The sequence below is a fragment of the Cervus elaphus genome, chromosome 11, assembly GCF_910594005.1.
Source record: "Cervus elaphus chromosome 11, mCerEla1.1, whole genome shotgun sequence".
In the NCBI taxonomy this organism is placed as follows: domain Eukaryota; kingdom Metazoa; phylum Chordata; class Mammalia; order Artiodactyla; family Cervidae; genus Cervus; species Cervus elaphus.
Window position 1 is genome coordinate 32,087,183 of NC_057825.1, and position 24,161 is coordinate 32,111,343.

At 40.4% G+C, this 24,161-nt stretch overlaps 1 protein-coding gene and 1 long non-coding RNA gene across 12 annotated transcripts in view; one reads left to right on the forward strand and one right to left on the reverse strand.

Moving 5' to 3' along the window:
- DTNB (dystrobrevin beta) overlaps nucleotides 1-24,161 on the reverse strand; it is a 233,908-nt gene that overhangs the window by 48,713 nt on the left and 161,034 nt on the right. For 5 of the 11 annotated variants that reach the window (XM_043917356.1, XM_043917361.1, XM_043917358.1 and 2 more), the window contains exons 11-12: nucleotides 10,385-10,474; nucleotides 6,684-6,771 (exon numbers count right to left, since the gene is read on the reverse strand). In XM_043917356.1, coding sequence (XP_043773291.1) covers nucleotides 6,684-6,771; nucleotides 10,385-10,474 — 178 coding nt within the window. Of the gene's footprint in view, nucleotides 1-6,683; nucleotides 6,772-10,384; nucleotides 10,475-24,161 lie in introns of those variants that run through there. The other 6 variants (XM_043917363.1, XM_043917360.1, XM_043917362.1 and 3 more) reach the window with 2 other exon arrangements.
- LOC122703230 lies at nucleotides 21,503-23,286 on the forward strand. Its single transcript, XR_006343423.1, has 3 exons — nucleotides 21,503-21,630; nucleotides 22,222-22,324; nucleotides 22,567-23,286. It is a non-coding gene; the product is annotated as an uncharacterized LOC122703230 (long non-coding RNA).

Sequence of the window (24,161 nt, forward strand, 5' to 3'; positions counted from 1 at the left end):
GGAAAGCCCCCAGTGAAGAGAGTCGAATGCTGGCTTATTTCACTCAGACAAACATCAAACATAGCCAAGGTACATTAAATAATAGAGAAATGTAGGGGTTTTATTTATTGACCACCTTAGACACCACAGTATTCCTTAAAAAAGTAAATAAATAAATAAAGCCAGGTATCCCTTCCTAAAATGCCTCCAGAGAAAACGAGGGAACAGTTAGTTTAAAAAAACATGGAATACTTTAGCCAGAAGAGACCTAAAGATGTTTTCTTTCAAAAATTAAATAGTTCATTCATTTATTCAACAAATATTTCCTGAGCACTTACTATGTGTTAGATACTGTTCCAGAAACTAGGGATGCATTAGTGAATAAGGCAGTGGTCCCCAACCTTTTTGGCAGCAGGAACCATTACATGGAAGACAATTTTTACATGGAACGGGGAGGCGGGAGGATGATTTCAGGATGATTCAAGTGCATTATATTTATTGTGCACTTTAATGCCACTGCTGATCTGACAGGAGGCACCAGTCCCTGGCTCGTAGGTTAGGGATGCCTGAATACAGCTTCTACCCTCATGTAGCTTACATTACGCAGAAAGCAATGGCAACCCACGCCAGTACTCTTGCCTGGAAAATCCCATGGATGGAGGAGCCTGGTAGGCTGCAGTCCATGGGGTCACTGAGTCGGACATGACTGAGGGACTTCACTTTCACTTTTCGCTTTCATGCACTGGAGAAGGAAATGGCAACCCATTCCAGTGTTCTTGCCTGGAGAATACCAGGGATGGCGGAACCTGGTGGGCTGCCATCTATGGGGTCACATAGAGTTGGACATGACTGACGTGACTTAGCAGCAACAGCAGCAGCTTACATTACACTGGGAAAGAAAGGTGAGAAATATATATACATATGTATGACATCAGTAGTGATAAATTTGATGAAGAAATACAGGGTAATGAAACAGAATAAACTGAAACAGAAGACTTTTTAAATTAGGTAGTTATAAAAGACTCAGTGAACCGAGGAAGCAAGCCAGGTGAAGGTCTGGGGGTTGGTGGCTCAGGCTTGCTGGGCAGAGAGAAGGGTGAAGGCCCACAGTGCTCCAGGTGGGTGTGTTCAGTCAGCACTGATGGAGAGGAGTTAGCCGTGAAGCAAGGGTGGGAGATAAACTGGGAGAGCCCAGATCACAAAGGGCCTTTTTATCATGGGTAGAGTTTCCATCCCATCCCACATGTGGCATGCAGCCACTGCAGGATTTTGAACAGGGAAACACTGAATTAATTCCAAATAACATAGGTACATACTCTGCTCTTAAGGAGGTGGAATCTAACTCCCTGTTCCTTAAGTGTGGCCTGCCCACAGTGACTTCCTTCCAAAGAGGACAGTGTAGAAAGGGGAAAAAAGAGGAACTTTATGTCAGAGAAACCTGACAAACGCTTCCTCAGCCAAGTCATCAAGGTCAACATCAACAGAGATAAGTGACGCTGGCACTAAACAAGTAAGATGTGAAGTGAGGAAAGTGGTACTTACCTCTTCCTCGCCCAAATCCACAATCCCAGTCTAATCATGAGAAAAATAGACAAGTCCCAATTAAAGGGCATTCCTCAAAACTGTCCAGGTCATCAAAAACAAGGAAAGTCAGTAATAAGCTATAATGGAAAATAATCCTATATATCAAATATAAATATAGTTGAACCACTTTGCTCTATACTTGAAACTAACACAATATTGCAAATCAACTGTGTTTCAATAAAACAAACAAAAAACAATAAAGAAAAGTCAGAGAAAGTGTCAGATCAGAGGAGCCTAAGGAGAGATGACATCTTAGTGAAATGTGGTATCTTGGATGGAGCCCCAGAAAAGAAAAAAGACATTAGGCAAAAACTAACAAAATCTGAATAAAGCACATTGTCGTTGTTTGGTTGCTAAGTCACGTTTGATTCTTTTGCGACCTCAGGGTCTGGAGCCTGCCGAGCCCCTCTGTCCATGGGATTTCCCAGGGAAGAATACTGGAGTGGGTTGCCATTTCCTTCTCCAGGAAATCTTCCCAACCCAGGGAGAGAAACCAGGTCTCCTGCACTGCAGGCGGCATGGACTTTAGTTAATAATCATACATTGACATGTTGCAGCAAACATGCTATACTAAAGTAAGATGTTACTAACATGGGAAAAGGAACATGGGTTACATGGAAACTCTTTGAACTAGCTTCAGAAATTTTCTATAAATCTGAAACCGCTCTGTAATGAAGTTTATTACAAACAAACAAACAAACCCTACCAACTGGAGGATTCACTTTGTGGAATAAGAATGAAAGTTAGGAATCCCAGGGTCAGTTACTCACCATGTAAACTTTGAGCTACTTTATTTTCCTATATACCTTTATTCTCGTGTCTGTAAAACTAGAATATTTATGGAAAAAGATCCCTTCCTCTGTTACCCTAGTATTCTCTTAGACTTCCCTGGGTGGCTCAGACGGTAAAGAATCTGCCCGCAATGCGGAAGACCTGGGTTTGATCCCTGGGTTGGAAAGATCCTCTGGAGAAGGGAATGGCTACCCACTCCAGTATTTTCTCAGGTTTAGGTAATCTTACAGAGCTCCATCATCTTTAATGAGATGGAGACACAGCTGAAAAATACAGGATAAGGAACAAAACCCCACTGAGCAAAACTGGGCAAATTGGAAAAGACCCTGATGCTGGGAAAGACTGGAGGCAAAAGGAGAAGAGGGTGGGAGAGGATGAGATGGTTGGATGGCATCACCAACTCAAAGAGTTTGAACAAACTCCTGGAGATAAAGAAGGATAGGGAAGGATGGCGTATTGCAGCCCGTGGGGTTGCAAAGAGTCAAACATGACTGAGTGACTGAACAACAAAAACCATTAAACCAAGGAAAGTCAACACAGTCAGCAAACTGTAATCTGCTGGGATGCACTTCTGGAGCCTCCTAAAAAGAGATTGGAAGTTTCCTGTCTGGATGAACTTGGCAGAATGAGTTTTACAGATATGCCTGATGTCAGTTAGACTTCACTGCATCCCAGGGCAGCCCTCCCATCACCTCAGCCTTGCCTAGACTAACTGGAGGGCTATGGATTATTAATATTTCCCTCTCTCAAAAACCCAGTAATGTTTTTTAGGGCAGTGGTTCCTAAGGTAACTGTAAATCAAAAGACTGAAAGTTTTCTTTTTGCTTTTTAAATGAAAATCAATAGACCCTGCTAAACCCATTGATTCTGGATTCAGTGATCTGAGGCAAGGCCAAGAAACTCTATATTCTTTAAGTGCTGCACACAAGATTATAATATGTAGCTAGGTTTGACAATGACGGTTTTGTAGGGGTTTAAAGTCATCACATGTGTGCCAAACACACATGAAAATACCATTATCTTTAATTCTAAGAAGCCATAAGGATATATCTGGAATAGTGTATGGGTGGAGCAGCTGACATGATGATGAGGCTGTGAAGTCTGGGACCAGGCTCTGTGAAAAAAATCTCAAAAATGTGTAAATGTTAGATAGCATGACAATGGATAATGGTTTCCTTTTCCTTTCACTTTTTTTCCAAGTTGTCCATAGTGAGTTTTTAATTTTCTCATAAAGAAACTTTACAAATAAACAAAAAATCATCTGACTACATCAAATGCTAGTGATGTTTGTGATGAAATTTTAAGATTTGCCACACATTGTATTTCTGCTTTAAAAAGGAGCTTAGGCATGTCAGGAAAACAAATTTTCTCTCTTGGTTCATCTAAGCAATCTATAAATTCTCTGTTTGGGATCAGTCTCTGTTTGGAAGAGGTTTCAGTGGCCATGTCTACCACCTGGGGAGATGTGAGGGTATGATGTTGGAGCACTTCATAGGGTGTAATGCCGGCTGCTAAAGTGATTTAATGGTCTTTCTTTGTGAAGTGTTTTGAAAAAAAAAAAAAAATCAATACAAAGCCTATCTGGCAGGCTATAAATAAATTCTTTTGAGCACTACACCCACTTTATGCAAAGCACTTGTATCAGTGAGAGATTAGCAGATTAGAAGTTGTCTGTTTAATAGAAATCTAGTTAAGAAGACTCCACCCTGAGAGACCCAATATTTATAAGATAACTACACTTAGGAAAATAAACTGAAGATGAAAGGGGCCATATCAGAATTTAGTCTCAAGACCATTCTAACAAGGATTATTTTCACATGAATTAGAGAATTGGCATCAGAAACTATCAGGTGTAAACAGATTTATCTTGTTTGCAGTAAAGGAGTACTAGGATCTCCTTTTCAGGGTCAAATGGCTTTGGAGCTTCTATTTACAAAATTTAAAAAGTACTTTAAAAAGTACTAAAGTCAGCAAGACTGTATAATGGTATTAAGTATACTTAATTTTAAAACTCCAACCACAACACTACTCCATCTCAAAAAAATTAATATTATTTGTAAATTTTAATTTCTAAAATAATAAATATTTGTGACTGACTGGTTTGACTAATCAAATAAAACTAGTCTTTTTCCAAGACTTTTTCCCCCCCATTCTGTTCCATTTCCCTAACCTTTAGAGTTGGAATGTTAGAGTCAGATGTATGACTTATTAGATTCTCAAGGAAAAGATTTTAAAGTCTAAACAAATCCAAAGGAATAAATTACATTTTGAGAGAGAAACGAAGCAAAACTCTCTATTGGCAGCTTTCATAACTATTTCCCTAGGAAGGAGTAAATAATACACTGTGGGATATTGTCCTATAAGATCTTGGCCTGCCTGTCCAGTCTAATCTCACTCCAGAACTCCAGAACAATACTGGACCCAATGGTTTGTGATTCCTGTAACCCCTCTAAGAAATCTTATATAGTCCTGCTGACTTTGTTAAAATGTCTTTTCTGCATCTATTGAAGTATTATAATTTTCTTCTTTAAATTGCTAATATGGTGAATGACATTGGCTGATTTTCACGTGTTAAATAAATTTGCATTCCTAGGATAAATCTCACTTGATCATGGAATATTATCCTTTCTATATGTTGCTGGATGCAATTTGCTAATATTTTCTTAAGGATTTTTGCATCTATGCTCATGACAGAACTTGGCTTGTAATGGCCTTGTACTGTTTTGGATTCAAGCTATGGTGACCTGATAAAATGACTTGGAAAGTGTTCCTTCTTTTTCTGTTTTCTGAAAGTTTGTGCCAGATTGTTATTATTTCCTCCTTAAACATATGATAGTATTCAACAGTTAAGCCATCTGGGCTTGGAGTTTTTGAAGTCAACTATGAATTCAGTTTAACAGATTCAGGACTATTTAGATTTTCTATTTATTATGTCAGTTATGTAAATTTGTATCTTTCAAGAAATTTAGCATCTAGTCATCAAGTTTATTCATAATATCAAAGATATTCATAATATTCTTGCCATCCTTATAATGTTTATAGGCTCTGTAGTGATGTCCCTTCTTTCATTCCTAATATTGGTAATTTGCATTTTCTTTCTTCCCTTTTTATCTTTTTTTTAAACTGAAGTATTGTTGATTTATAATATTGTGTTAGTTTCAGGTATATAGTATAATGATTCAGGGTTTTTGCAGGTTATATTCCATTAAGGTTATTATAATAGGTATAACTCTTTGTGTTATATGGTAAATCTTTGTTGCTTATCTATTTTATGCATAGAAGTTTGCTAATCCCATATCCAAAACTTGTCCCTCCTACTCTTTGGTAACCACAAGTTTGTCTTCTATGTCTGTGAGTCTGTTCCCATTTTTTTTTTTTAACTATCTATATATTGGGTTGTACCAAGTCAGTTGTGGGCATGTGGGATCTTTGCTGTGGCATGCTGGATCTTTAGTTGCAGCATATAGGATCTAGTTGCCTGACCAGGAATTGAACCCAGGCCCTCTGCACTGGGAGCATGGAGTCTTAGACATTGGATCACCAGGGAAGTCCCAAGTCTGATTCTGTTTTGCATATACACTTATTTGTATTATTTTTTAGATTCCACATAATAAGTGATATTGTATAGAATTTGCCTTTCTCTGACATTTCACTAAGCATAATATTCTCTAGGTCCACCCATGTTGCTGCAAATGGCAATATTTCATTCTTTTGTATGGCTGAGTAATACTCCAGTTTGTGTGTGTGAATCACATCTTCTTAATTCAGTCATCTGTTGATGGGCACTAGGGTTGCTTTCATGTCTTGCCTATTGTAAACAATGCTGCTATGAACACTGGGGTACATGTATCTTTTTGAATTAGTGTTTTCATTATTTTCCAGATATACACCCAGGAGTGGAATTGCTCGATCACATGGTAGTTCTATTTTAGTTTTTTAAGGAACCTCCATACTGTTTTTCAAAGTCTTCACCAATTTACATTCCCGCCAACAGTGTATAAAAGTTCTCTTTTCTCCACATCCTTTTCCCTTTCTTTTTTCTTTTCCCCTTTCTTTTTGATCAGGATTTCTAGGGGCTTATTAATTTTATCAATCTTTTAGAGAACCAAATTTTGGTTCTTTGATTTTCTTTTACTGATTGATTTTTAAAAGCAGTTATTATAGATAAAATTAAAGGCCACTGCAATCCCTTCCTTAAATCTGTTTCCCGCCTCCTGTCTCTGAGGTATCTACTCTCCAGAGTTTCATGTTTACCATTCCTCTTCCATCTGTATATTAAAATAATGTAAATTTCTGCTACTCTATGCTGTAATCCTCTATTTACTTACCATGTTTCCTGCCTCTGCAGCCAGCCGGGCGGCATAGCGGGCTATAAGCCGGTGCTCCTCGTCCAGTCGGCTAGGACTGTCCAGGACACTGCCAAGGAGATAAAAATTCAACAGGTATCTATTAAACAACCCCTACTCTTGCTTCTCTCTCAGGAAGAACAGATGGGAGAAAGGCTTATGAAAAAGAATGGTAACAAAAGAAATGGAGACCTGAATCATAGATACTAATGATCTTCTGAGACCAGAGGGATTTAGAGAAATGACAAGGCCACGCATACCATCTCTCTCGGGCAGTATATCCCTGTTGCTCCTACATCTTCAGAGGGGACACTTCTTTTTGAATGCAAAGGCTGAAAAAAGGGCATCTATAAAGCCTAGGGAGCTATTTCCAATCGATTGTTTTAAGAAAACCTCATGACATTTAGATATAGGTCTTGAATTCAAAAGACCAAGAGAAAACTAAAGCATCATGAAAAACAGAGGGCTGGGGAAGTACACTTAACATTGGCTGAGCAAAACTGAGGAACCTAAGCTAGGCCAGGTTCACAATATGATAAAGTTGGGGAAGATTCCATGGTATCAAACATTCCCCTCCAATGTTCTTTCTCTTCTTTTACCATGCTTATTCTACAACTGTAGCCCCAACTTGAGTGAATTAATTTAGTCTGTTACTCTTAACAACAGTTCCAGCGTTCTAAGAACTTTAAACTCCACTAAGGCAGACTACCCATGCCCGTATTCCTGGGCTTCCCTTGTGGCTCAGCTGGTAAAAAATCTGCCTGTAATATAGGAGACCTGGGTTCTATCCCTGGGTTGAGAAGATCCCCTGGAGAAGGGAAAGGCTACCCACTCCAGTATTCTGGCCTGGAGAATTCCATGGACTGTATAGTCCACAGGGTCGCAGAGTCAGACGCGACTGAGTGACTTTCACTCTCATTTTCCACTAAGGTAGTGCCATTACCTTGGATAAAAGGATTCTTGAGCAGGAGGCTACTTCTGTGTATATGTTCTGCTCATATAGAACCTTCTGCTGATTATGGTTGACAGCTTTAATTTAGGGTGTGATGTCAACTTATCCATATAAGGCACTTCCAGATTAACTAGCACTATGGCTTTATAATTCTATTTTGTTTCAGTTCTGACAGAAGTTTTAAGACAACAATAATGATGATGACTAACTGATGAGAGATGACTGTCATGGCTTGTTTCTACTTTGGCTCCAGGTTCCTGGAGTTCCAAACCCCTGATTGCAATTTAACAGTATGACAAAATATGAAATATGAAAAAATTTATAAGACATGAGTTCAATATTCATCAAACCTTGTTATAATTACTGAAGGGAATCTGGGAAGGATGGTGGTAAATCAATAGAGATCTGGACTTTTCATATATAAAATCAACTATATTTTTCTTAGATTTTTTTTTTTACCATCCTGTATTTCTATCTCTGTGACTAACACTTTAAGCTTCAGTTGGTCTTTCCTCTAGGATGAATTTTTTTAAAAACTGTGTTGCCACTGTCAACATCATGGTCTTCTGCCAATGACACTTCTCAACACTATATAATTATAGGTGTGCAAGTGTCAGTCTCTAGCATATATTCTTGCAATAAGAACATGCTACCAATAGTTGGCTTTAATACTTTAGGGTTAGGGCCCCAAGGTCAGGGCTGAACTATAGTACTTATGCCTATATTTGTCTGAAACAAGAGGACTCTCTTTATCTTTTAAATAACAACAAAACGAACATTTACCAAAACAAGTAGATACTGTTGTGGAGGGAATAGCAGCTTAAGAAGTGGGACTTACAGTGGCTGTCCTCTGTGACACAATAGGTTCCTCTTTGCAAAAGAGGTCCTCCTTCTCCATCACATTCCCTCTCCCTAGGAAGGTCAATTTGACCTGTCATTCCTACCTGAGTGTGGAGGACATGGTCGCTTTAACTAGCCAAGCTTTTCAGCCAGAAACTAGAACTTTTTGTTGATGACAGGTTTTAAGGTCAATGAAACTATAAGGGAAATTAGAAAGGTTCCTTATTCTTCTACTTCAGCTGATTTTACATCTCAATATTCAGAATTATCAATAGTCAACCTCGAAATTTCTGTACAAAGCTCAGTTCCTTCAACTATAAATCAAGAAGAGATGCAGTACTCACCCAATCCTCACGTTCCTCCAGAGCTCCTGGCCACCAATTCTCGCTCAGGGAGCCTAATCTCTAAGCCATGAGACTTGAGGGTCTCAGCTAAACCTAGCATACATCTTCCTGGGCTGAAACATCAGGTAGTAGTGTCTGTCAAATATTCTGCTGCTGTATTCACCATGGAAACTTTTAATCACTTGGACAACTACCCTTACTGGTACTAAATAAGTTGTCTTGCCAGGGTGAGACAACTCTCTTCCCAGAGATCAAGGGACTGTGACAGAGTGCTCAGAATTCACCCCTCTATGATACAATGCACAATTTGCAGGCCTTCCCCTCCACAGAATAAGTTTATTAATTATAGCTGGGAGATAGGAGAACCCTATAATCTAATGCTTTAGAGACAGGTAAATGCCTGAAGTAACAAACACCATTTGGTCATACTGGGGAAACTATGCGAAATGCTGTAAAGTATAATAATTAAAACAGTCCTTTTCAATTATACATATTTTAAAGTTGATTATTAATTTATTTTTCTGTTATCATGGGGAATAAATGCTTCCTGTGGAGCCAAGGCATGTTAAGGGCAAAGCTATGATCAGAATTTAAGTCTCTAGTCTCTCCCATGTGTTTAAGTTTATATATTAGTTTTTTCTCTAAGAGTAAGAATCTCAGGCTGTTTGGCACAGAGACTCTTTGCTGCTATATAAAGGGGAGGGATTATTAAACTTTAGATTATTTAAGCTTTACCTGCCATTCTCCTTGCAGAATGGTGGCGGGGGTGGGCATGGACTGGACAGGTGGCTTTGGGTCTACCTGAATGCAATGGCACTTTTGTCTATTAACTCTTTTAAAGGGTTAACTTTGCTAGAGTTAGTGGTTATCAAATGTTTTTCCACCATAACCCACTGAGGGATCAGACATATTCCCATATTATCAGTAGTTTCTAGTTAATTATAATACATATAATTATTATAATATGAGGAGATATACATGGTTTGGTAAAAGTCTCTCAGGTAACAATGACTCAATACCACTGTTGAAAATCACTGGTTTAAATTATCAACAATGATAAGGCTTTGGGAAATGGATGATGATGCAACACATAAAGATGTAACAAGGTGATGGTGTCAAAGCCTCCACCTTAGACAAGGTGTGCCGATCAACCCCAGACTTTGAACGTTGACCGAAAGATTTCATTATTTAGGCAAGAACGAACAGGAAGAGGTTGTATCAAATGCCTCTGTGAATACACGGCTTTGGGACTGCACATCTCTGAGGTTTACACTCTTTTAAGTGTAGTCTGAAGGAAGGAAGGGCACTCCACTTTAAGGAAGAATTTCTGACTCTGTGTTTAGGTAAGTGCCCAGCCTTGGCAAGGCTCCTTCTCTTTTAGAAGCTAATGCTTTAGCAATTATTTAAACTCTGCCAAACATAGCTGGTAGCTTCTCAAGAAAAACCCCACACGCGGAGTATTTTCCAGCTGGCAGCCCCGGGTAGCAGAGCTCGCCCTCCCTCTGACCAGCCCGTGGCCACCCGCCTGCTGCTGCTCTCCCACTGACCGTGCGCAGTGCTGCAGACGGGCCGCATAGGAGGCTATCAGCGCATGCTCGTCAGCCAAGTGACTGGCTATATCCTGGCTATACTGTAACCTGGGAACAGCGGAGGCAAAGACAGCAAGCGTGACACACACACATACAGCGCAAGAAAAGAACATGGATTAAAATGGGCAAACGTCAAAAAAAAAAATAGAACAAAAAAAATCATGATAAGGAAAACAATGAAAAACCACAAGGCATAATGGAATCTGGTGTTAGACCATAGGGAGTACATCTCATCAATCCCTTCAACAAAAGCAGCCCCTTCAAAAACGGCTTTGGTGAAAAGGAGAAACCAATGAGGGGGCCACCGAGGAGCCTTACCCACCAGGCTTGCCCAGGTTCTGGGCTCTGTGATGGATGCATCTTGTAGGGAATGCCCTCTGGCAGGAAAACTGAGGCAGAGTGGGTCCATTTAATCACTGAGTGGCCCCTTAATGCTCCTATGGCTTCTGTCTACCTGTCAGAGTTTTCAGTTTCTTCATGTTACCAATTAAGCCTTTTTATTTCTACAAGGATACTGCCTTTAGCATCATTCTATTTTCTCCCATAAAACTGATACTTATACAAAACTTGTTAGAATTGCATTTAATTGACAATGTTCCATACAATCTGAGTGAGGCTCTTTCTTGCAGACATTTGGAAAATCCTTAAGCACATGATCTTCTTTTTTTTTTAACTTTTCACTAGAGAAGTATTAAAATATGCACAAAATAGAAAAAGTTATTTAATGACTACCATTTGGAGGAAGACATGGCAACCCACTCCAGTATTCTTGCCTGGAAAATCCCATGGACAGAGAAGCCTGGCGGGCTACAGTCCACAGGGTTGCAAAGAGTCGGACACAACTAAGTGACTGAGCATGCACACTTCATGGACCCATCACTAAAGTTCAACAAAGATCAACATCATCAACTTATTTAATTTATTCTTCCTTTTTTCAACTTTTTGTGCAGGAGGGCGTGGCTAGAATTACGCCAATGTATTATTTTGTCTGCAAATACTTAAGTCTGTACATCAGAGAAAAAATTTATACAACCTTGACACCATTATCACATCTGAAAAAATTAACAAAAATCCTTTTTTTTTTTTTACAAAAATTCTTGAATATCTTAGCCCATTTGAAAATTTAAATCTTAAAAAATATCCTTTTATAGTTAAAGTCAAGATCTAAACAAGGTCCACACTTTGCATTTGGTTGATATGTTTTTTATGTTTTTTTTAAATGTTGGGATTTGATTATATGTTTCTGTTTTTAATCTGTAACAGTTCTTCCTTTTCCCTGTTTCTTCCCTGTCATCTACCTGTGAAGAAAACAGGTTACCTTGCTGCATATCCTACACTTTGGAAGCATCATTAAACTTGTTTCTCTAGCCCCTGTGGGGCCAGATCTAGATGCTGGACTAAAGTTTTTGCTTTGTTTTGTTGTTGAGACAGGGCTAGGCTCCATCATATATAATATGATGTACTTCTAAATCAAACAGGAGGTACATAATGGAAGGGAATGGAAATACTGATCAGTGGATTCAGATACTATTGGTTACATCTCTCTATTACAAACATGCCCATCAACTTTTCACCTAATAATTTTAGCATTTAAAATGATTCTTGCCTAGATACATTATTTCATGAGGGGTTACAAAATGCTGACTTTCTCATTTTATTACCTTTTGCATGTTTATTCATTTCTTCTGTTTGCTTACTGTGAAACTGCTCATTCAGGAAAGGTAAAACAAATGGTTAATATTTCTTATTTAACAGCAACAACAGAAAAATGAGCTAGTCCCTTAGGAGGGTTTTTGTTTGTCTTAATATCATTATAAACTCATAGATTTTTGTGTATCTGATGTGCTTCAATCCGTTACGATGGTATTCAAATTGTCCTAACTTTGGCCAGTGGGAACCCCAGGAAGCAGGCTCCACTAGAGCTTATTAGTTTACCTGTTTGTACAATAAGATGCCTCAGTCTCATCTTGTATATATCCTACTCCACACTTACAATCAACCATTCTTCCAAGGGTCCCAGGTCCGCTTTACTGAGAAAGAGCATTCAGAAGCCACAATCAGGGTACTAGAGAGCTCACTGCTTTTGGGTTGTCACCACTTCCAGGTTTTTCAGTGGATAAAGCTAGGAAATGTCTATATTTTAGAGAGAATAAAACTGAGTTCTTTCACCACTTTCAGATATCACTCTATTTTCTAACTTACATTATTTTCATTGAGAACTCATTGGAAAATTTTACCCCTTGTTCCTGTACGTAACATGTCTTTTTTTCTCTAGCTGCTTTTAATATCTTCTCTTTATCACTGCGTTTTTTTTTTTATTTGATTGTGATTTGGGTTGGTATATTTTCCTCTGTGTTCATTCTGCTTACAGTTTGTTGATCATCTTGTATCTGTGTGTTAGTAGTTTTCATTAAATATGTAAAAATTTATTCAGAAATTTGGAAAAAAATTATTTCCATGAATTTTTCCTTCCCCGTTAGACCATCTGACATTGTCCCAAAGGTCACTGAGGCTTTGTTTTTCAAATGTTTTTCTCTCTGCTTCATTTTAGATAGTTTGTATTGCTTTAAGTTCAGTGAACTTTCATTTTTTAATTTCTGACCTACTGTTAAGTCCATTCACTGAATTTTTCAGTATAATCCCTTTCAACCCTGTAAGCTCTGTTTTTTTATTTTAAAGGTTTTAATGTAAGTAGACTATACATGCAAAAATTCCAATCACATTTATACTAGGTTCTTTTTTATTTCCCACATTTTCTCCACATTATGTTGATATTTTCTTTTATAAATATATTTTTAAAATATTTATTATTTGGCTGCACCAGGTCTTAGTCATGGCACTCGGGATCTTTACTCTTCACTGTACCATATGGGACCTTTAGATGCAGCATGCAGGATCTTTTTTTTTCCCCTCAGTTGCGGCATGTGGGATCTTGTTCCTTGACCAGGTATGGGACCCTGGCCCCCTGCACTGGGAGCATGGAGTCTTAACCACTGCACCACCACAGAAGTCCTTCTTTTATATTTTTGATACTTATCATGGATGCTTGAAAGTCCATGTCTGCTAGTTGCATCACATGTGTTATTTTTGACTCTGTTACGTTGACTAATTGTCTCCTGGTTACATGTCACACTTCCCTGCTTCTTCTTATGTCTTCTAATTTTCCACTGAATGGTGCAAACTCTGAGTATTATGCTGCTGAATGTCTGGATTTTATCATCTTCCTCTTAAGAATGGCAGTCAATTTCCTTGTGAACAGCTTGATCCTTTTGAGGCTTGTGTTGAAGCTTCATTAGTGCAGATCTAGAGTAACTTTATTTAGGGCCAATTTGACCCCGCTCCTATGATATGATCCTTCTGGGGTCTTCACTGAGGGCCTCAAGCATTCAATCTTGTCTCTTTACTTTGGTTGGTGAGAACTCAAACTATATATGTTGGTTGGAACTCTATAGTGTGAGCTCAGGTAGTTGTTCCACTTTCAAATCCCCAGGAGTTGTTCTCTCTCAGATCTTGTGAAATCTCATTACATGCAAATACAGCTCAGTTTTCAGCTGAAGATTCAAGGGATCTCTCTTCAGATTTATGGAGCTCTTTCTCTGAACATGTACTCCTCTCTGGTGTTTTGCTCAGCAAATTTTGCTCCCCAACTCCAATCTCTACATTCTTATTCTCAGCAAGACCGCCTTGCTCTGCTTATATCCTGCACTGGTGTTTGGCAAATGCATTCCTGCAGAAAGTCTGGGCGTTCATGGGGCTATCTCACTTGTTTCTCATCTCAGGAATCAGTCCTAGGCTACTTACTGTCTAATTCCTGAAAACAGTTGTTCTTGCATTCAGACCAGTTTTCCAGCGGTTTATAGTGAGAGAGCTAATCTGATACCAGTTAGTTCACCATGACCAGAGAGGAAGTTCTCTCTGTAGTAACTTATTTTTATCATATCTTTGTAAAGCATCAGTCCACTTCAAACTAGGATTCAAAACAAAGCTGGGTCTTTATGGCAGACAGATTGAGAAGTAGGTTATATAATCCTGCATACCAGGACAAAAGCTTTAGCTTTTACTCTGAAATTAGACATTACTGGAAGGTTTTGAGCAGAAGTGAGGTATAACTTGTATTTTAATAGGATCACTTGCTACAGGAAGGATAAAGTGCCAGAGAGCAGGGGGAAGAAGCAGTCAATTAGAAGGTGGCTTGACATTCCAGATGAGAGACAAGAGTGGCTAGGAAATAGTAGCCGTAGAAGTGATAATAAATAACAAGATCTTAGATAGACTTTGACAGTGTTTTTGGATAGATTTAATAACCTGACAGTTTAGATGGGAGAAAAATTAATGATTCTGACCAAGCAACTAAGAAAATGGGACTGCCATTCACAGAGATGGGGAAGAATATGGGAGAAGCAGATTTGGTGGGAGAAGATATAAAACTGAGCTTAAAATATGCTAGTTATGAAATATATATTAAATACCCAAGTGAAGGTATTGATTAGGAGGAAGATATGTGAGGGAAAAGGTGAAAGTTCAAGGAAAAAGTCTCGGTCAGAAAAAGAAGTTTTGGAGTCACTAGTATGCAGATTTTATCGAAAGTCATGAGTAAGGATGGGATCACCTACAGTGAGTTGAGTACAGACAGAAAAGAGAAGTGGTCCCTCTGGTATGCTAACATTTACAGGTCAAAGAGGTATGGAAAAATCAGCAAAGGAGGCCAAGAAGGAATAGGAGAAAAGCCAGAAGAGCATAGTATCTGCAGGCAAGCGCAGAAAGTGTTTCAAGTACAAGGGAGCAATCATCTACATCAAATGCCACTGACAGGTCAAGCCTGTAAGTCCTGAGAATTCAACACTGGATTTAGCATGTGGAAGTCTCTGGTCTCCTTGACAAAAGTGGTTTTGGCAGAGTAACGGGCATGCAAATTTGACCATGATGTGCTCCAAAGGAAATGGCAGAACAGAAACTGGAGACATTTACTATAGAAGCAACAGTCCATTAAGCTCCATTTTAGTGTGATACGAAGACTGCTATTCAGAACTAGTGTTGTTTGCCAGATAATTAGGAATCTAAGCCAAAATGAAAAGCATTAACAGTAGCTGCTTATGGCAAATGAGGAATTTAAATGCCCATGAATTTTCTGACAATTTTGTTTGGGGCAGACTCTTGAGAGTCTCTTGGACTGCAGGAGATCAAAACAGTCAATCCTAAAGGAAATCAACCTTGAATATTTATTGGAAGGACTGATGCTAAAGCTGAAGCTCCAATACTTTGGCCACCTGATATGAAGAGCCAACTCACTGGAAAAGACCCTGATGCTGGGAAAGACAGAAAGCAGAAGGAGAAGAGAACAACAGAGGATGAGATGGTTAGATGGCATCACTGACTCAATAGACATGAATTTGAGCAAACTCCAGGAGATACTGGAGAACAGAGGAGCCTGGCGTGCTGCAATCAATAGGGTTGCAAAGTCAGACACGACTTAGCAACTGAACAACAATGGATGTTATATCATTCTACTCACATTCAAAAATGTACCTGTTTTTCAGATATATTTTTTTAATTTAAACTCTTTCTTGATTATGCATACATGCATTAAACGTGCTGCAATATGTATATGCAACACATATACAATCCCAACTTCCAAACAGATTTTGCTTTAGAACTCTGTTTTCCTAAAACAAAGGCAATACTTTGGAATATTTTGGAATCCTATAGCAAATAAAATAATGAAAATAACTGTTTTATTTCTGCTATCAAAAGTTAATTCAATCCATAAAAGTAGGTGATTTGCATGCCTGAGTACACAATAGCACTTGAATGGCACTTCTGATGGAGACTGGGCATGTGAGTCAATGTTTGGAGCATTGACTAGCTAGAGTCAGCACTGTGCCAGGACAGGAGGACATGAGCAAAACCCAGACGTGGATTTTTCTACTTGACTGTTAACATCAAGAGAGCAACAGTCAAGTAGAAAAGAGATGATCACACAAATAAGGAAAACTCCAAGTGTAATGAGTGTTATGATGAGAAGGACACTGTTCTCCTATGAGAGGACCTAATAGTAGAATTTTACCCAATTAGGGAGACCAGCAAAGGCAAGGGTGATTAGAATGAACCAAAGTTAAAAAGAGAAGTGACCATGAGATGAATACATTTCTCCCCAGGTACCCGAAAGAGAGTTCTTTCCCTCATAAGGCATCTCCCAGCTCTAAAACAACGGTAACAACAAGCATAGTTGGGGACAGAAGGTCCTGATGGGACTGCAGGGTCAAAGGCAGCATTTCTTAAAAACACATTTCCCCATACTTCTTCCTTTAGAACCCTCAACCTTGTACTGAATCAAATTATCTGGGAACGAGGCCTGGGGATATGCATTTGAAACAAGCTTCCAGGGCTCCAGTTGCACACTGCAGTGTGAGAATGGCTCTCCAAGACAACAGGCGCTTGGAAGCCTAGGTGACAGTCTCATGGCTCCAGCAGAATCTCCAGTGTTAGCAAGAGAGGGCGCCTTTGGCCAAGGTTAAGAACACACCCATGGGCACAGGCAGCAAGGGGAAGGGATCTGATGGCGGGGGTGGGGGGGCGGTGGGAGGAGGTTGGGATGAAGGGTAAGCAGGGGTGGGACAAGGTCAGAGGCACTACAAGCAAGCATGCTAGAGCCAGTGCACACCCCTGGTAGCGGAATTATTTACTAAGTAAAAGGCAACAGAGCATAGCAACCAAGAACTCGGGCACAGGAGTCAGGCAGTCTTGGGTTTAATCCAAACTCTGATACTTATTAGCCATGTGAGCTTGGACATTAACCTCTCTATGTCTCAGTCGTCTCATTTGTAAAATCATAATAATACCAAATCTACCTCATGAAATATTTACTTTAGAGAGTGTTGGGAGGATTAAATACCATAACATAGTAGTTACTATCAACAAAGTACTGTGACCCAGCAGATACTTTTACAGATCTTCTGTTTGTTCTTAGAACAATCTTCCATAAAAGGTATTACCTGTAATCCTCTCAACTTCATATTCCAGCCCTGACCTCTCCCCAGAGCTCCAGAATCATGTAGATTTGATGCCCGTTCAGCATCTCCCCTTGCCTGCCTAACAGGCATCTCAAGCCCAACATGTTCAAAATACAGCTCAATTCTCCACACTTTCCTGGTTCACCTGCCACTCCCCCCAATTGGCTGATTTAAATAAACAGCACTCTCATTCACCCAGTCAACAAGCCCCAAAGCTGAGAAGTCTTCTTAATTTCTCTCTGTTCCTCATGTTCCACATCTAATCTCTTAACCAGGTCCTGCCGGCTCTACTTTCAGATCAGATCCCCAAACCAGCCGCTCTTACCGCCCCTCCTGCTGCCATACTCTCTCATCTGGAATTCCTCCCTCAACGCCACTTGGTCTATCCCAAGAGCCTCGTGACTGGTCTCTCTTCTTCCACTCTAGTTCTCCACAGTCCAGTCTCCACACTGCAGAGATTTTTTTTTTTTTTTAGTAACAAATCAATTTGGGGAGGTAATGAAAATATTCTCAAATCTATCGTGGTAATGGTTTTGCAACTCTGAATATATGAAAAACCACTAAATGGTATGTGTTAAATGGATGAGTTGTATAATATATGACTCAACAATCATCTGTTTAAAAAATAAATCAACAGTTCTGAAACTGCTATGTACACTACGAGCCACTGACCGAATATGTAAACGGATGGTGACTGATGGGAGCCAGGTTTCTCACTGATAAGAGTGGAAGTTACAGCTAACCAAGAGGGGCCAGCAGGAGTGAGCCAGGTGGTACTGCATCAGAACATGATATTCCAGGATAATCCATGTCCTTTATTTCTCAGCCCTCAATGAAACAAGCAGGCAGTGCTGTAAGATGCTACGTGCTTGAAATAACTGAAGAAGAAAACCCCTTTCTTAGCAGAAGTGTTGATCAAGGGGCAAGCAGCAGCAAGATTTGGAGAGGAGGAGTAAGTTTCTGGATCAAGCCTGGTTGATTCTCACCCTCAAGGGGCTTAGGGTCTTGAAAAGCATGAAACAAATGACTAATAACAATTCTATGATATGTACAAGATACTACAGATCACAGAAGACAAACACTTCACCTAGCTTTAGGGTACTAGGGAAGGCTTCCTGGAGGTGGTGAAGTTGAGAAGGCAGAATTAGATGACAAAGAGAAGGAAATAACAGGAAAAAGGATGGGAGGCACCAAGGCAGAGCAGCATATGCGGCAACCTGCTTGGTGAACTCTGAGTGACTGAGTAACTCTGACAGTAGATGCCAAATAGAAACCCTGGAATAGGTACGGCTGCAGAGGCTGGCAAGGGTCAGCTCAGAAATGAAGAATGTGCATTGCATCTTGCAGAACTGCACTGCCACTAGCCACCTGTGGCTGTTTAAATTCAAATTAATTTAAATTAAGTAAAATTAAAAATTCACTGTGTTGCATTAGTCATATTTCAAGTGTACAGTACCCACACATGGCTAATGGCTACCAGACGGGTTAGCACAGAACATTTCCATGCTCTTGGACAGCGCTGTAGAAGGGAAGAGCCACTGAAGATTTTTATCCAGGAGCATAACATACTCAGACCTGCACTTCAGAAAAAGTCCCCTTGGTCGCAAAAACAAGACTGGATTGGTTGGGAGTAGACTATAGAGTTTTCCTAATAAGATCCAGGAAAAAGATAAGACCTTATACTACAGCACTGATTTGTTTTAAATGTCTGCTTATTAAAAGAAATTGAAATATTTTAATAGTTTGATGTGAACAAGGATGAAAAACTATGCCCGTCTAAGCCAGACCAGCACAGGAATTTGAGCACTGCTGTAGGCGTTTCCGTCATGTGTGCAAGCTCGTAGAGCATCTTAATAGCATCTTATTAGAAAGCAGTGTGCTGCACCTAGTCAGCTTCTTAGCAGCAGGGACAGTCAAGAGGTCTCCAAGGCAACAGCCTCCAAAGCATATGTAAAAATGTGTGTGTGTGTGAGAGAGCGAGCAAGAGACTGACTGTGTTCTACTGGCCATTTGTTAGATCTCAAGAATTCATGCTATGGTCTGGTTCCCTGACGTGCCCCAGGCTCCTCTAACTCACATAACCTTGCTAACTTCCTCCCCAAATCTCCCTTCTGTGTTTTGACCAAAGGTACCTAACTCATGCCAGAAAGAAAACCAACCACTCCCTTCCTCAGCACCCCCACATTCAAAATGTACCAAGCCCATCTTCACCCCCAGGATCCCTTAAGCATCTCAATCCCAACGTGAGAACACAACTCACGGTCTCTCCCCCTAAGCCAGCTCCTTCTTCCCCTCTGCTCTGCTGATGGTCCATCACTCTTGCTCACATTCTGGATCTCAAGCCTCAGTCCAATGAGAGGAGGAAACTATTCACATCAAGGTTTGGAAGTATGGAGTTGGAAATATTCAAGCTTTTAATCTGTACTAACCTGAGTTAGAACTGCTGAAGGGTTTACCTTAAATGCTTGAATGGAAATGGAATTTAATCCCAACCCAGAAGCCACTGAAAACTGGCAGGCTGCCCAGGCCACCAGACAGACTCTGGAAATGTGCCAACGCTGAGACTCTGCAGTTCCATAAGATTATGTGTTAATTTTCAATTACTCTGCTTTTCTGTCTTTCAAGGGAAAAAAAAATTGGAGAAAAAATAATTGCTGAGTTGCCTTGGAGAGGTTGTCACGAAGAAGTCGTACAAGGTAGCTGTTTCAGGGCGATGCCGAAAACCTCATTCGTTTTTGCTTTCCACCAAACTCTATTTTTCTCATTTCACAGAAAGAGAATCAGTGGCCCGAGTCCACACATGCACAGCGCCTGCCTTGACCAATTTCATTTTGTCTCTCTTCTCAGTTTCCCCACATCTCTTTTGTTTTCAGTCTGAAAAGGCAGTGTTCTGTGGCTTCTGTCACTCCACTGCTTTCTGTAGATAACAAGATAAGGTCTTTATCTTGGCGCCCAGTCAGAAAGCCATTTTAAAACCAGTATAGGACAACTCACCTCTTAACTTGGTCATGTTTCTATAGCTCAGAAGTAGTACTTATACTGTGGCACCTGGCCTTTAAAAACTGCTTCTCCTTCCTGTGAAGTATGGATTAAAGTAAAAAGGCTCGGATAAAATCTTGCCTTCACTTAAGGTTCCTCGCAACTGGTGACCTACTCAGGATCTGTGGCTCTTGTATTTACCTGTTCACCACTCAAAGGTGGTGTTATGTCCCACACAATCATCTCCATAAACTGAACAGAATAGCAAGAATTATTTAACCCTTGAGAAAAATTAAGGGGGTAGGGAAACAAAGGTCTCCTGAAACAAATCCGTGCAAACGGAGGTGTGAGGTAACATACTTTCACATGCACTTTTTTCAGAAACTACCTGAAAAAGAAGTTTATAGTGACGTGTCTCCTCAGCAGCTCTACCTTCTCCAGGGAAGTAGCCTCACCCTTGTTTGTGAATTGACCCCTACCCATTCAACCATGTTATTCTAGGTGGGGCCACTGAACACAAAACACCGGGGTGGGTAACATGACCCAAGATGGATCCAATGCAACTTCCATTGAAAGTTTTTCAAACTGGATCCACATAGAGTAATGAGGTTACGAAATGTGAACACATTTTGTGGGTCTCTTGGCTGTGTTCCCTGCTGCGTGGAATGATAGTTACATTAGGAAAGAAGCAGCAGATGTGCAGTAGAGAGAAGCGAGGAGGCGATGGGTGGGGGAAACACCTACACCAGTTAGAGTTCCCCTTGCTCTGTCCGCCCAGGGGCCCAGCCACTACCCCCTGCTCTGCCCACGGCCTGGTTACAAAAACAAAAAAATCTTCTTGTTTTCCCTAAGCCAATTCAAACTGAGCTTTTATTACTTGTAGCCAAGAGTTATGACTAAAATAGAAACTAATACTGGGAGTCGGGTGTAACACTGACTGGAACTAGCTAAGTCAAGAAGTGTCAATGGTAGCAAAACTCTCTCGATCCAGGGAGGGAATACATCAATCTTTGCTACATGGCTACAGAGCAAAGCCACTGGTTAAACTGTAATCTCTGGGATCCTAGGACTTGGATCTTGTGCCCCTTCTGGCTGGATCCCCAGGCACTTTGAGAGGAATAATAGGATGCAGCGGGGCTTTCTTAAAGTCTTTAATATGATGTTCCAAGAGAAAGAGACACGTTGTCTGGAAGCCAGTGGCCTCAGCCCACCAAGGTGAGATGATTAGGACAAGTTGGGTTTTTATGGGGGTTGTATTGTTCCAGAAACCACAGGCATAAATCTCAGCTCTGGCAGGGAAGGGCAGGGGCAGGTGCCAGTTATGGAGACATTCTGAGGCTGTAAGTGCTTCTTACGCAGACTATGAGCCATCATTCTGTAATTCCCCCCACAGAGCCTTCCCATTCCTGGGTGGGCTTTCCTCCGGGTTTCTCAGTTGGCTTAGGTTTTAGTTCTCTCCAGCCTGGAAAAATCAGTTACCACTCAGCCATCTGCTCTGCTGCTTCCAAAGTGTTCTTGCTATTGTTTCCTCACCCATTTTCTCTGTTGTTGTGGGCTTCTACTAAAAAAACAAAACAAAAACCTCTTGACTGTCATTTTCACGGTGTTTCAGGAGGAAATGGGCAGATATGGCTTAATATGTCCTATTTCCTGTGATTTTCCTTCCCCCCCCCCCCCACCCCGCTTCTCTAAATTACAATTATCCTATTTTCAGGTATCTGCTGTTACAGACTTGTGAGTTGTAGTTGTAGCTGTGAGTTGTAAAGATGTGAGAGTTCTTAAAACTTCTCATTCGGTCCATGGTAGACTAGGTTAATGAATCACAAGAGCTGATCCCGATGAATGGACATGACTCAGACATCCGGGACCCCATGCTGTCTGCAGGAGGGGGATAAGACCTCCGGGAAAGGTGAGTGCGCACCCCTAGTCGTGCTGCTGCACTGTGTCAGGAAGGAAAGCTCGTGGGGAGGGAAGTGTGTGTGTGTGTGCAAGCATGTGCACACCTCTGCACACCTCTTTGTGCTGGGCAGCCAAACAGCACTCTGCCAACAACCTCTGGTATTTTTCTTTTATGGTTACAGGATCTCTGCTGCTCATGACAGTACAACCTTCTTTAGGAGAAATACTCCTCCCTCAATTTTTCTGATACAGGTCTGAGAGTTTGGCTTATCGCACACACACACGAGGATAGGCGGTAATGCCATCCAGGACAACAAGAATCCTTTCCTGGAGTCTTCTAATCCGAGAGAGGAAAGGCACAACCTCTTGAGTGACAAGGCTGAGGATGTGAGTTGGAAGCCACTGGCACCTTGAGCAGTGGCTGTTCTATAGGAGGAGGGAATGAAGACCGCACTTGAGAGGAGCCAAGAGATAGAGAAGCCAAGGGTGGACATCTCGGTGGCAGTTCATCTTCTGTTCTTCCCTTTCTTCTTTTTTTTTGGGCTGTGCTGGTCTTTGTTGCAGTGCATTCCAGGGGCTTCTCCAGCTGCAACGTGAGGGCTACTCTATTTGCTGTGTGCAGGTTTAGATGCCCCATGGCATGTGGGATCTTAGTTCCCCAATCAGAAATCAAATCTGCATCCCCTGCATTGGAAGATGGACTCTCAATCCCTGGACCACCAGGGAAGTCCATACAAGGTTGTACACAAGACTTTTACAATGTTTTCATCTGGCTTAACTGAGTTTGTGCTTTTTAAAGTTAGATTTTAATACTTGAAGTTAACAGAGTTAAAACTACTGTACCAAACAAATGCACAAAGTCAAAAGTTTCATCCTAGAGGTTTTTGTTGATGTCAAAGTTATATGAAATGCCCACAGAATTGTAAACATTTTTATGTGTATAAATAATTAAAGTCAAAGCTTTAGAATACATTAAAATATCAGCATCATTTTTCATATTGGTTTGAATGTAAGGTATGACTTAAAATAGTACAATAGTGCAGACCGTAATAATATAATCACATTCTGAACCTTGGGGAAATAGAGGGGCAGAAGCAAGCCTCAGAGGAAATTAACTAGCAGACGGGCAATTTAAGTCTGTTTTAAAGTTCTGAAAGTTTGTTTGTTTTTAAGTATACTGTTCTGATTCCCTAACAGAAGCACATTTCTAGAAACTACTCAGTCTCAAAGACGAAATTTCTTCTCAACTATAGACATGCCAATATGAAAATATTAGAAAAATATTACGGAGGGCAAATCCCTAGAGGGGAACCTTTCAGGTACATAACTTACAGTTTCTCACATGATTGTCAGCATCTCAGCCCTTTATAAGGTTTTCTTCTGTAAAAAGTAACCATTACATTTGACCATCTTTTATTGGGCTAATCAAATATTTTTTTTCACCACTGGGGCTGTGACTATTTTTATATGCATGGCCTATCAGAAAGGTAGAAATTGGAACTCTTAATTTTTTTCCGGGGGCGTTTTTGATACTGTGTGTGTTCTTGTCTGACTCAGTGATTTATGTCTTATGCTGAGTTCTAAAGAAAACCTTATTCTGGAGAGTAGCCTTATGCCCCCCGAGGACTCTTTGCCCTGGCAGAGGAAGGATCTATGACTGGGATGACGTATCAGGCTCCTGGCTTTTATCAGACTCTGGAGACACAGGTCTGATGACATTCAGAGGAGAAAACAAACACTGATGAGTCCTCGAGGAAGTAAACAGGGTACTATCTGAAATTTATACAGTTGAGTAACTGAGGCCAGGAAGAGCCAAATCTATGAGTTATGCAATTGATGTCTGTATG